General features: G+C 43.0%; 1 protein-coding gene across 2 annotated transcripts in view; it reads left to right on the top strand.

Moving 5' to 3' along the window:
* LOC126278462 (CD151 antigen-like) overlaps positions 1-14,805 on the top strand; it is a 1,693,623-nt gene that overhangs the window by 1,412,025 nt on the left and 266,793 nt on the right. For both annotated transcript variants that reach the window (XM_049978598.1, XM_049978599.1), the window contains exon 4: positions 2,300-2,381. In XM_049978598.1, coding sequence (XP_049834555.1) covers positions 2,316-2,381 — 66 coding nt within the window. In that variant the 5' untranslated portion in view covers positions 2,300-2,315. The remainder of the gene's footprint in view (positions 1-2,299; positions 2,382-14,805) is intronic.

Genomic DNA, 14,805 nt, shown 5'->3' with positions numbered 1-14,805 from the left:
GCTATTTGGCATATAAACTTGTACTATTGTTGTAGGTGTGAGCTTCGCCTCTATCATGGCCACAATAATGCGTTCAATATGCATTCCTATTTTTTAATTCATTATTAAACTTACTCCTGCATTACCCCTATTTCGTTTTGTATTTATAACCCTGTATTCACCTGATCAAAAGCCTTGTTCCTACTGACACCGAACTTCACTAATTCCCACTATATCTCTATCCTTTTCCTTTTTAAATTTTCGAACCTACCTGCCCAATTAAGGGATCCGACATTCCACTCTCCGATCCGTAGAACGCCAGTTTTCTTTCTCCTGATAACAAAGCTCTCCTGAGTAGTCCCCGCCCGGAGATCCAAATGGGGAACTATTTTATCTCCAGAATATTTTACCCAAGAGGTCGCCATCATCATTTAATTATGCAGTAAAGCTGCATGCCTTCGGGAACAATGACAGCTGTAGTTTCCCCTTGCTTTCAGACGTTCAGGCAAGAGGTAGTCATTACATAAAAGAATGTCCCTGTAATTAATGTTTCCTGTGGGTTTCACATATGCATATCATCCAGGCATATCTTTCAGTAGCAGGGAATGTTACCAGTAGATTCACAGTATATTTCTATATTTATGAAGTATGTTATCAACAACCCAGTTGAGTTTGAGAGTAATAGAGAAATTCTTAAGCAGAATACAAGAAGCAAAACTGATCTGCCTTACCCTTTAAGGAATTTAAATTTTGCACTGAGATGGGTGAAACTCTTTGACAGTCTGTCCGTGGAAATAAAACATTTGACAGGTTGGAGAACGTGTTATCAAATGTAGGTTAAAGACATTTCTGCTCGATAATTCCTTCTATACCAAAGATGAATTTTTCGGTAGAAATAATTAGTCATTTATACAGAAGAAACTTGTAAACAGCCAGTATGTTTTTCATCTTTTTAGGGTTCTGTATTTCAATCGGTGAAAACGGAGCGCCCATAGAATCACTTTGTTGTCCATCTGTCTCTCTGTCTGATTGTTTCACTGTCTGTTTCTCACACAGTTATGAACTATTTGTCTCAGGAGCTGGTGGAAAAATAACGTTGAAATTTGTGTCACACACTAAGGTCTATGCTCCGTTGCCAATGATAAAATTTAAACTCCTATGTCAATGCAATAAAAAATATGGCCATTTCTTGATGCTCACAAACTCACTCAACACCAAGAATTATAAAAGTAGCCTTGCCACCTAACCATGACTGGCGTTAAGGCCACACAACAACTGTGCAGGCTGGCGCTGGCACTGCAGGCATTTCACAAACACGCCATTCTACATACACCTTCCCTAGCCCTCAGCAAAAGGCAAAAGATATAACACAGTCAGGTGTGTTTCTTTCAAGAAAATGATTTAAAAGTTGGTTGACAGGGTTGGAAAAGGAACTTTTTTAAGGATACTTACAAGTCGCCATTTGTCTTCCAAAATATTACTGATGCTTCCTACCCCCAGGTCAACCCCCCCCCCATCCCCCCATACAAACTATGGTATGGGCGCAGTTGCATGACAATTCACGTCTATGACACATACGGCGTCTTTAATGTTTCAAAGCAAAGTAAAATAAAAACTACTGAAAATTGATGCAGGATTGCAGTTACATTATTTGGGATCAGGTTCCAGTGTCCCAACAAATTTCCGTTAAAGCGTTCCGTAGATCAATTCGACATTTGTGTAACAATAATAGCATGTCTCCGGCTGTAGAGTTTTTTCCTCTCTGCAGCCTTCCGCCAGATCTACCAGAAATCGCAACAAGAACGAGACCAGAGGAAATCAATGCATCTGTAATTGCCAGTTAGCTTAACTTGTTAGTCTAACTCTGACATGAAAAAAATAAATGAAGAATTGCAGTAGCAAATGTGAAATTACACAAAAGCTAAAAATTAAAAAGTCTTGGAATTCTCCGAACCAAAGTCTTCCCAGTATCGATATCGATAACAGGCACGAATCGACAAGTTTCGCGATTCCTGCAATGGAGGAACTGTCTATATACATAATCAAAATCGTGTAACAGACAGATCAAGAGTCGTTCTCGTCCTCGTTTAGGCTTTTTTTTAAATATCCATTGTGTGTTCAGAAAACGATTTACATTGTAATGTTTGTCGTGAATAGGACCTTTGAAAAATTAAGTAACAAACTAATTTTACTGCTTCTTTGTTATTTCTACAATTTGGTCTCTGCCTCTAGGTAGATATCCACACTGAGTGTAATGCAAGGCATGTGCCGCACATATATTAGAAGCGTATGCTAACTGACGGCTTGCATCGTGTTGCAGACACGCGGCCGGCGCCATGGCGATGGGGTGCGGCGCCACCTGCGCCAAGATCTCCCTGGTCGCCTTCAACCTCGTCTTCTGGGTGAGTACCGCTGCTGTCCCGCTACTCGATGTCTGACCTGCGTCCTCTAGCAGCAGCAGAAGAGTGCTCACGCAGTGCTGTGACGCACTGCGCCGCCGCCAAAATGCAGCCCTTCTGAGCAGCCTGTGGTTGAGGATTGTGTCGAAGCTTACATTGGCGCTTCAGAGACTTGGACCGACCCTTAACAGTCATGTTTCCATTCTGAATCTCAAGTGAGCTCGCAAATTAACTACCCAAAGTGACAACTTGTACAGAAGGAAGCGCTCGCTTTTGCTGCCTAGTAATAGTGATGAGCTAGTGTGTGTGTGTGTGTGTGTGTGTGTGTGTGTGTGTGTGTGTGAGAGAGAGAGAGAGAGAGAGAGAGAGAGAGAGAGAGAGAGAGAGAGAGAGAGACAGAGACAGAGACAGAGACAGAGAGAGGAACTTGTCCTTCTCTGCCTACCGTGCCTCAGATATGCCACGCGCGACTTCGTAGCAGATAGAGAATTGCACCACTGCGTAAAACAGAAATAAATTGTTGATAGAATTTTGTAATTTGTTCATAGAAAGGTGTAGAATGATGTACATGTAAGCAACACTACGATTGAGCGGAACCGAATAGTTATACGAAGTACACAGAATGCTGAAAAGTAACGCCTCAGATAGCCCGCCCAGCTAGCCGTGCGGTGTAACGCGCTGCTTCCCAAGCGGTGAAGCATGCCGGCCCCGGAACGAATCCGCCCTGCCGATTAGTGTCGAGGTCCGGTGTGCCGGACAGCCTGTGGAGGGTTTTTAAGGCGGTTTTACATCTGCCTCGACGAATGCGGGCTGGTACGCCTTATTCCGCCTCAGTTACATTGTTTCGGCAATTGTTAGAGAAACACCGTTTCCACGTACGTGTACACCATAATTATTCTACCACGCAAAAACATTTTGGGTTACACTCGTCTGGTGTGAGACGTTCCCTGTGGGTCCTCTGGGGCCGCATTTCACAATAACAGTGTGTTCGGCGTAGGGCGGCGGTGGGGTGGGTGGACTGCTCTAGCCTGTTGTGGGGTTGTGAACGACTGAGAGCGAAGGCGGGACGAACACTCTCCATCGTTTCTAGGTCCCCGGTTTAATACAAATACAACGCCTCATATTTATTTGTGTGAAAACTCTTTTAATTAAACAAAGGTTATTAACATTCCTCAGCCAGCCGCTGTGGCCGAGCGGTTCTAGCCGCTGCAGTTCGGAACCGCGCTGCTGCTACGGTCGCAGGTTCGAATCCTGACTCAGACATGGATGTGTGTGATGTCCTTACGTTAGTTAGGTTTACGTAGTTCTAACCTCATGTGTTAAGTCCGATAGTGCTTAGAGCCATTTTAACCGTTTTTAACATTCTTCGTCTTTATTCTTCATGCTTGCGGACGAGTCTGTTCAAAAAATTCCGGAATCTTTTCCGCAAAATTTTTCAGCGTTTACCTTTTACTTATTGTGCAAGGTTTTTCTCGAAATACTCTCCTCCACAATTGATTCACCACTCCCAACTTCGTTTCCCCTTCTGGAAGCACTCTTGGTACTCATCTTGCTGGATCACGCGAAGCGGCGTCTGCGATTTTGTTCATCTCGTCTATCGTTGCAAATGTCCGTAGGTTAGTTAAGTTTAAGTAGTTCTGAGTCTAGGGGACTGATGACCTCAGATGTTAAGTCCCATAGTGCTCAGAGCCATTTGAACCATTTTCCTGAAGGACCAGGGTTTGAGTCATGGAAAGGGCATCCTCCACGTTTAATTCCGACCAATTTCGGGGTGGGGGTTGGGGGTGGGATAATAGGCCAGTACAGCCTTGGAACAAAGAAATCCCGCCAAAATTCGACATTACGCCAATAAAGTAGATGTGGGAGGGGGAACGAGGAGGTGTGGGGAGGGGATGGTGACCCACGTGCCAGCTTGGGAAAACACATGACGTCATCTGTGAGTTTGTTGGTCGGTGTGGGTGGTTGGGGTAATGAATTGATCAATTTAATTAATTTGTGTATCAATTTGATATCAACCCCAGCCAATGTAATTATTTGTCAGTTTTGTAATTTTATATTACAGACTCAGAAAAAGTGGTAATAGTAATGATTTTTAAGAATAATTTAATTTCTTGACTGAAATACAATTGAAACCCTTTTGCTTTTGTTTGTTAGCAAATTACATTTTAATCCTCAGGAAGTAATTACGCCAGGCAGGGAACCACTAGAATATGTGATGAAAGCAATTTGAATTACTCGCGCTAATGTCTGGTGTAGCATGCGTACAATTCTGTCCAAAGAAACAATTTAATTTATTGTAAATTGCCATATTTTTAAAAATATTTTGTGCGACTTTTCAACCCTATCTGGGGCTCACGATGTAGCTTTTTTTCTTAACTCCGAGGGCATGTGGCGGAGAATTACGCCATAACAGCCTTGTTTTGCTCACTAACCAGAGGCAGTCTGTTTCGCGCGTGACATGAATTGCGGAAGTAGCACTTGCGAAGTCCGGTTCCTCGGCTCCGGGTCTGATACTCGGCCAACGCACGCCTCATAACGGGGACCGCAGCCAGCGTCGCGAGGGCGATATAAATCCTGCCCAGAGCGGCGAACGGCTCCGCGGGGAATTTCTCAATTAAAAACGAACGTCTGCAAATGTTCTGGTGGGAACCTTCGGCGATGCGTGAAATTGTTCGGGGAGATTAATAGCAGTGGCTGTTCCACGGCTGTATGTTATGCGAAGCAGAAGAAAAATTCCGGTTACTTGTACTGCGCTACCTTTACGTGAGTCACACCTAACACACGACTAATTTGTTAACCATGTGTATACGTAGATGTAAGAAAAGATTTTCCAGTTGTCGGTAACGTCTATGATTATCAAGCTTCAAGGAAACTGTTTTGAGCCAATATCAAAGCGTGATAGGCAATAGCTTCCAAATAACACATTCATTAATGAAAGAGATAAAAAAAAATTTCCTCGGTCCCACAAAGAAAATACAAGTCTAGTTATTTAATTATTTTCACTGCTGCACGACAGGACCCAATGATAAGGGAAAGGCCAGTTTTCAAGCTATTACGATTTTCCACTACTGCATTTATTCGTCAATATCAAATCATCATTAACGGACATACAGACGACCTATTGAATATAGCCTGACAATTGAATCTGCTCCAAGAAATATAGTCTAAAAACAATAAATAAAAAACACAAAAAAGCGCTCCACGATGGAATTAACCGAATGGTACGGAAATCGGTATGCCAGGTATACATTTACAGACAACCAAATGGTTACAATATCAGAAAAATTGGATGGTTTATTCAAGATAAAGAGTTTCACAAATTGAGCAAGTCAGTAACGCGTTGGTTCATCTCTGGCCCTTATGCAAGCAGTTATTCGGCTTGGCATTGATTGATAGAGGTGAGTTGGGGGATGTCCTCCTGAAGGATATTGTGCCAAATGCTGTCCAACTGACGCTTTAAATCGTCAGGACCCTGTCCGTAATGCTCCAACCGTTCTCAGTTGGGGAGAGGTCCACCGACATTGTTGGCCAAAGCAGGTTTGGTAAGCATGAAGACCAGCATAAGAAACTCTTGTCGCGTGAAGGCGGGCATTAACTAGCTGATCCCGGGTTCGATTCCCGGCCGGCTCGGGGATTTATTCCGCCTAGGGACTGGACGTTTGTGTTGTCCTTATCATCTCATCATCATTCGGGAAGTGCCGAGACTGGAAATGGAACGATTTGTAACTTTTAGGGGCACTGATGACCACGATGTTGAGAGCCCCACAAACCATCATCGTCTTCGGCCTGGAGATTCACTTACCACAGTGGAACTGTATTCAGTGATGAGTGCCGCTTCGAAATGAGTCCCGAGAACCAATGAAGACGTGCCTAGAGATGTCCCAGACAGAGGTGGGGGTACTAACCTGACTGCTGCCCGCCATTCTCCCCTAGAACCAAGGGCGACGGTCTGGAGTGCCACTTCATTTCATAGCGGGATCCCTTTAGTTGCCATACACGGCACCCTTACAGCGCTGCGATACTCTACGCCCTGTTTTGTCGCCTTCGTTGCATGCCATCCTGGGGTTACATATCAGCCACATAATGTTCACCCACACACGGCGATTGTTCCTACTTCTCGTCTTCGCGCTTGCCAAGCCCTGCCTTGGCCAGCAAAGTCGCCGGATCTGTCCCCACCTGAGAAAGTTTGTGGCGTTATCGGTAGGGCCTCCAACCAGCTCGTAATTTTGACGATCAATCGGGAAATTTGACATATTTTGGCTCGATATCCCTCAGGAGGGCACCCAACAACTCTATCCATCAATGCCAAGACGAATAAGGGCCAGAGGTGGACCAGCGCGTTACTGACTTGCTCAATTTGTGAAACTCTTTCGCCGGCCGGTGTGGCTGAGCGGTTCTAGGCGCTACAGTCTGCAACCGCGCGACCGCTACGGTCGCAGGTTCGAATCCAGCCTCGGGCATGGATGTTTGTGATGTCCTGAGGTTAGTTAAGTTTAAGTAGTTCTAAGTTATAGGGGACTGATGACCACAGCAGTTATGTCCCTTAGTGCTCAGAGCCATTTGAACCACTTTTCTGAAACCCTTTCCCTTGAATAAATCACCCAATTTTTTTCAAATTGTAACCGTTCGATCATTTGCTATATGTTGTCTAAAGTTACACATCAGATCACCCGATTTCCATCCCATACGTGGTATTGTTTTCTTATCTTAGAATGTAGAATCTTCATCAACAACTACTCGTAATCCACTGTGCCTCATATACTCATTCCCATGCCATGCCGTTTTCAACACTACTGCTCCATGTTGCTGCAGGAAGTTGTCTAGCGTCACTTACTCGGCTACAAGTAGATCACTGATTCAGCATTTTCTTATGTTTTGAAATTCGGCAAAGAAGTTACATGCCCCGGAACCATCTGTTTGTCTGCCTACCTGCCCTACTCAAATCAGTTCCATTTTCATTGTAGTGCAAATTACACCTTACATTAATGTCTGTTTCATGCTCCAAAGGTTTATTTTCCGGTTATTGACTGGTTTTCCAGTTAAGAGAACATGCCTCAATACCTTAAATCAAGACTGGCAATATTTACTGAATGGAGACTTTTCTATTCACATGGACGGCAGAACTAGATTCATCTTTCGTTATGTTCTGCTTTGCGTACTTATTTGAGCTAGTTTTCAAATCTTCTTTCTCTTAATGAAAATATTCCAATCCTATTTTACTCCTTTCGTTTCATTCTGTTGCCGTCTTCCGAAGCCATAACACAAAAACCCTGCCAGTAACTCTGTGTTTCCGGTACACAATTTTTAAATTATCTTTTCAAGTCGTTAATTTTAGATTATATTATTATTAATATGAACCATGGACCTTGCCGTTGGTGGGGAGGCTGGCGTGCCTCAACGTCACAGATAGCCATACCGTAGGTGCAACCACAGCTGAGGGGAATCTGTTGAGAGGTCAGACGAATATGTGGTTTCTGAAGAGTGGCAGCAGCCTTTTCAGTAGTTGAAAGGGCAACAGCCTGGATGAATGACTGATCTGGCCCTGTAACACTAACCAAAACGGTCTTGCTTTTGTGGTACTGCGAACGGCTGAAAGCAAGGGGAAACTACAGCCGTCATTTTTCCCGGGGGCATGCAGCTTTACCGTATGATTAAATGATGATGGCGTCCTCTTGGGTAAAATTTTCCGGAGGTAAAATAGTCCCCCATTCGGATCTCCGGGCGGGGACTACTCAGGAGGACGTCGTTATCAGGAGAAAGAAAACTGGTGTTCTACGGATCGGAGCGTGAAATGTCAGATCCCTTAATCGGGCAGGTAGGTTAGAAAATTTAAAAAGGGAATGGATAGGTTAAAGTTAGATATAGTGGGAATTAGTGACGTTCGGTGCCAGGAGGAACAAGACTCCTGGTCAGGTGACTACAGGGTTATAAACACAAAATCAAATAGTGGTAATGCAGGAGTAGGTTTAATAACGAATAGGAAAATATGAGTGCGGGTGAGTTACTACAAACAGCATAGTGAACGCATTATTTTGGCCAAGATAGACAACAAGCCCACACCTACTACAGTAGTAAAAGTTTATATGCCAACTAGCTGTGCAGATGAAGAAGAAATTGAAGAAATGTATGATGAGATAAAAGAAATTATTCAGGTAGTGAAGGGAGACGAAAATTTAATAGTCATAAGTGACTGGAATTCGAGAGTAGGAAAAGGGAAAGAAGGAAACGTAGTAGGTGAATATGGATTGGGGCTAAGACATGAAAGAGGAAGCCGTCTGCTAGAATTTTTGCACAGAGCATAACTTAATCATAGCTAACACTTGGTTCAAGAATCATAAAAGAAGGTTGTATACATGGAAGATCCTGGAGATAGTAGAAGGTATCAGATAGATTATATAGGGGTAAGACAGAGATTTAGGAACCAGGTTTTAAATTGTAAGACATTTCGAGGGGCAGATTTGGACTCTGACCACGATCTATTGGTTATGAACTGTAGATTAAAACTGAAGAAGTAGCAAAACGGTGGGAATTTAAGGAGATAGATTCTGGATAAACTGACTAAACCAGAGGTTGTACAGAGTTTCAGGGAGAGCATAAGTTAACAATGCACAGGAATGGGGGAAAGAAATACAGTAGAAGAAGAATGGGTAGCTCTGAGGGATGATGTAGTGAAGGCAGCAGAGGATCAAGACGAGGGCTAGTAGAAACCCTTGGGTAACAGAAGAAATATTGAATTTAATTGATGAAAGAAGAAAATATAAAAATGCAGTAAATGAAGTAGGCAAAAAGGAATAGAAAAAATGAGATCGAGAGGAAGTGCAGAATGGCTAAGCAGGCATGGCCAGAGGACAAAAGTATGGATGTAGAGGCTTATCTCACTAGGGGTAAGCTAGATACTGCCTACAGGAAAATTAAGGAGACCTTTGGAGAAAAGAGAACCACTTGTATGAATATCAAGAGCCCAGATGGAAACCCAGTTTTAAGCAAAGGAGGGACAGCAGAAAGATGGAAGGAGAATATACATGGTCTATACAAGGGCGATGTACTTGAGGACAATATTATGGAAATGGAAGGGGATGTAGATGAAGATGAAATGGGAGATACGATACTGCGTGAAGAGTTCGACAGAGCACTGAAAGTCCTGTGTCGAAACAAAGCCCCGGGAGTAGAGAACCATCCATTAGAACTACTGACTGCCTTTGGAGAGCCATTCCTGACAGAACACTACCATCTGGTGAGCAAGATGTACGAGACAGGCGAAGTACCCTCAGACTTCAAGAAGAATATAATAATTCCAATACCAAAGAAAGCAGGTGTTGACAGATGTGAAAATTACCGAACTATCAGTTTAATAACCCACAGCTGCAAAAGACTAACGCGAATTATTTACAGACCAATGGAAAAACTGGTAGAAGCCGACATTCCGTTGAAATGTTGGAACACGTGAGGCAATACTGACCTTACGACGTGTCTTAGAAGAAAGATTAAGGAAAGGCAAACCTACGTTTCTAGCATTTGTAGATTTAAAGAAAGCTTTTGGAAATGTTGACTAGAATCCTCTCTTTTAAATTCTGAAAGTAGCAGGGGCAAAATACAGGGAGCGAAAGGCTATTTACAATTTGTACAGAAACAAGATGGCAGCTATAAGAGTCGAGGGCCATGAAAGGGAAGCAGTGGTTGGGAAGGGAGCGAGACAGGGTTGTATCCTCTCTCCTATATTATTCAATCTGTATATTGAAACAAAAGAAAAATTTGGAGTAGGTATTAAAATCCAGGGAGAAGTAATAAAAACATTGAGGTTCGCCGATGACATTGAAATTCTTGGAAGAGCAGTTGAACGGAATGGACATTATTTTGAAAGGAGGATATAAGATCAACATCAACAAAAGCAAAACGAGGATAATGGAATGTAGTCGAACTAAGTCGGGTGCTGCTGCGGGAATTAGATTAGGAAATGAGACACTTACAGTAGTAAACGAGTTTTGCTATTTGGGGAGCAAAATAACTGATGATGGTCTAAGTAGAGAGGATATAAAATGTAGACTGGCAATGGCAAGGAAAGCGTTTCTGAAAAAGAGAAATTTGTTAACATCGAGTATAGATTTATGTGTCAGGAAGTCGTTTCTGAAAGTATTTGTATGGATAGTAGCCATGTATGGAAGTGAAACATGGACGATAAATAGTTTGGACAAGAAGAGAATAGAAGCTTTCGAAATGTGGTGCTACAGAAGAATGTTGAAGATTAGGTGGGTAGATCACGTAACTAATGAGGAAGTATTGAACAGGATTGGGGAGAAGAGGAGCTTGTGGCACAACTTGACTAGAGGAAGGAATCGGTTGGTAGGACAATTCCTGAAACATCAAGGGATCAGAAATTTAGCATTGGAGGGCAGCATGGAGGGTAAATATCGTAGAGGGCGACCAAGAGATGAATACACTAAGCAGATTCATATGGATGTAGGTTGCAGTAGGTACTAGGAGATGAAGGAGCTTGCACAGGATAGAGTAGCATGGAGAGCTGCATCAAACCAGTCTCAGGACTGAAGACGACAACAACAGCAACAACAATGGTACATGAAATGCATGTGCCACAAAAAGTTGTACAAGATGCGTAAAAATGTATTGCATAAATCAAACACTACTGCATAGGTGCTGAATGGGTCACTTAGTGAAACGTCGTGAGATGGTGAACAAATGACTTCAATATTATGCGTTTAGGGATAACCCATCATCAGATATCGGAAAACAGAGGATCAGAGTACTGAAATAAAAAGTAACAGCAATGACCTGTCGCATGACGGGAAACAACCGTGAGTTGCAATAAAAGGAACACTTACCAAATACATCATGCTGTTCAGATGAACTGAAACTACACTAAAGAGCCCAAGAAACTGGTACACACCTGCCCTTGTGAGCAAGCAAAACTGCCGCAACATGACGTGACATAAACTCGACTAATATCTGAAATATCGCTCGAGAGAATTCACACCATAAATCCTGCAGAGCTGTCCATAAGTCCGTAAGAGAACCAGGGGGTGAAGATCTGTTCTGAACAGCACGTTTCAAGGTATCCCACATATGCTCAATAAGGATTATGTCTTTGGAGTTTGGGGGTCAGAGAAAGTATTTGAACTCAGAAAAGTGTTCCTAGAACCACTCTGTAGAAATTTTGGGCGTGTGGGGAATCGCATTCTCCTGCTGAAATTGCTCAAGTCTGTCGGAGTGACAATGGACATGAATGGAAGCAGGTGATCAGGTAGAATGCTTATATACGTGTTACCTGTCAGGGTCGTATCTAGACGTATCACGGGTCCCATATCGCTCCAGCTGCACACGCTCCACACCATTACAGAGCCTTAATCAGCTTTAACAGTTCATGCTGACATGCAGGGTCAATGGATTTAGAGGGTTGTCTCCATACCCGTATATGTTCAACCGCTCAATACAATTTGAAACGATACTCGTCCGACCAGGCAACATGTTTCCAGTCATCAACAGTCCAATGTCAGTGTTGACGGGCCCACGCGAAGCATAAAGCTTCGTCTCATATGCCGTCATCAAGGGTGCACGGGTAGGGCTTTGGTTCTGAAAGCCCACATCGAATGGTTCACACACTGACATTTGTTGAAGGCCCAGCATGTAAACCTGCAGAAATTTGAGGAATGGTTGCACTTTTGTGACGTTGAACGATTCTGTTCGATCATCGTTAGTTCCTTTCTTGCAGGATCTCTTTCCGACAGCAGCGATGTCGGAGATTTGATGTTTTAGCGGATTCGTGGTATTCACGGTACATTCGGGAAATGGTCGTGTTGGAAAATCCCAACGTGATTGCTACCTCGGAGATATTATCTGTCATCACTCTTGCGCAGATTATAACACAAAGTTCAGACTCATTTAAATCTTGATAACCTGCAATTGTAGCAGCAATAACCGATCTAACAACTGCACCAGACCACAGTGCCGATTTCTGCTTGTTTACATATCTCTGTATTTGAATACACGTGCCTATAGCAGTTTATTTGGCTCTCTCTCTCTTTTAATAAATGAATAAATGTGTGAACTGAAATTCAACGTTCTGTTCTGTGTTCATATCCTGTAGGCTCTAGAGACAACTAGAAAGAACGGATCCGTTACTTCATGTTTTAAATACTTTGTGTAGATATTGAACTGAGCCAAGAAAAGTAAAAACAACTACTAATGGTCAGTGTGACACATTTCTGGTAATTATTCTGGAAGCGGTGGTATAATTTGTTCACCTGATAGATTCATTGGGTAATTTTTCAGTATCAATCGAGTGACAGATTAAATCAGTTGATCAAACAATTAGTACAATTTTGCATGAAGGAGTGAACCCTCTTTTCAATTCAAAGTATGCTTGATTCTCAGAGCGTCTTTTTGAATTCTAATTTCAGTTAGAGGTACCCGAAACTATGGGCATATTTGGAGTCAGGGTACAATCAATAAATAAAACAGTAGTTTCTTAAGTCACTGGATATATTTTTACAAGCACTGATAGATCAAGGAGAGATGGCGCCTCATTATTTCACTAACTATAGCGGATCTTGGCTGAAGGAGAAATATAACAACTAGAACCAATCATTATTAGCATTACCAGTATCTGTCTCTCTCTGCGCTATGAAGGAAACAGAAATTTTTATTTTTACTATAAAACAACAACTCCACCATCATTATTCTTTCATACCCACCGCCCCCACGACCACGGTTAAGGGAGACAAGTTGAATAGGGAGCAAGAGTTAATTGCTTCCCTAATAATCAGCAGTTTCAAGCTTTATAACTGGACACTTGAATAATACCAGTACATCTGGGAGATGATACGAGATATCATAAATGGCTAGATTCGCAACTTAGTATCGTGCTTTTGCGTGATCTCGTGTTTGAAGGGAGCTCATTCTAAAGCCTGATACTCATTCGTTACTCTGATGTTCTATTTTTTAAACGCAGTAACTAAATCGTGCCACTAGTTGAACCACTGCTCCAGGCAGGTAGCCAATTACAGCCAAGCAAGTACCTGCTTTGTAGGTGTGGCGGTCAGCCGGTGGCAACAGATAGTGCCAACCTGTTGCGCGGGATAAATACGAGAGTACCCTGGAAGACCGTTAAGTGTTTCGTGTATTTGCAGGCGACCATCACTCAGGCAGGACTACGAGATTTACACTCGCTTGCGTGCGCTGACGATCTTGATCAAGGGTTTCTCCATAACTTTTTCCTCCCTCCTAGCAGTTCATTCCGCATAATCTACACTGATGGACCAAAAAATTTTATGAACTCTCCGGTGTGAGACTAAATGCTGCCTGGTGACGTTATGGGCACGTTAAAAAGCGAGGAAATTACAGGGTGTTTAAAAAGTCAGTATAAATTTGAAAACTGAATAAATCACGGAATAATGTAGATAGAGAGGTACAAATTGACACACATGCTTGCAATGACATGGGGTTTTATTAGAACCAAAAAAATACAAAAAGTTCAAAAAACGTCGACAGATGCCGCTTCATCTTATCAGAATAGCAATCATTAGCGTAACAAAGTAAGACAAAGCAAAGATGATGTTCTTTACGGGAAATGCTCAATATGTCCACCATCATTCCTCAACAATAGCTGTAGTCGAGGAATAATGTTGTGAACAGCACTGTAAAGCATGTCCGGAGCTGTGGTGAGGCATTGGCGTCGGATGTTGTCTTTCAGCATCCCTATGAATGACGGTCGATCACGACACACTTGCGACTTCAGGTAACCCCAATGTCAATAATCGCACGGACTGAGGTCTGGGGACATTGGAGGCCAAGCATGACGAACGTGGCGGCTGAGCACACGATCATCACCAAATGACGTGCACAACAGATCTTTCACGCGTCTAGCAATATGCGGTGGAGCGCAATCCTGCATATACGTCGTACGTTCCAGCAGGTGTTTATCAGCCATGTTGGAGATGATGCAATTCTCTAACATATCGGCGTACCTCTCACCCGTCACGGTAGCAGTTACAAAACTAGAATCACGCATTTCCTCATAAAAAAAAGGCCCGATAACGGTAGATGTGGTAAATCCAACCCATACCGTGACTTTCTCGTCGTGCAATGGAGTTTCCACGACAGTTTTAGGATTTTCGGTAGCCCAAATTTTGCAGTTGTGTGCGTTGACAGACCCTCGGAGCGTTACTCAACCAATCGTCATCTTCCGCCGTCTTTAGGAACGCCCACACCGAAAATGCCCTCGGCTTCACTAAATCACCAGGTAGCAGTTCATGATGCCGATGGATTTTGTACGGATAGCATCGGAGGGTACGCCTCAGTGCCAACCAAACAGTAGTGTATGGAATGCCGGTGCGACGTGCGACTGCACGAACGCTGACTTCCCCGTGCATAGACGAACAGTCTCCATTTCTTCCTGAACTGTCTCAGCAGCATT

The sequence above is a fragment of the Schistocerca gregaria genome, chromosome 6 (assembly GCF_023897955.1).
Source record: "Schistocerca gregaria isolate iqSchGreg1 chromosome 6, iqSchGreg1.2, whole genome shotgun sequence".
In the NCBI taxonomy this organism is placed as follows: Eukaryota; Metazoa; Arthropoda; class Insecta; order Orthoptera; family Acrididae; genus Schistocerca; species Schistocerca gregaria.
This window is presented reverse-complemented; position numbering and strand designations above follow the sequence as displayed.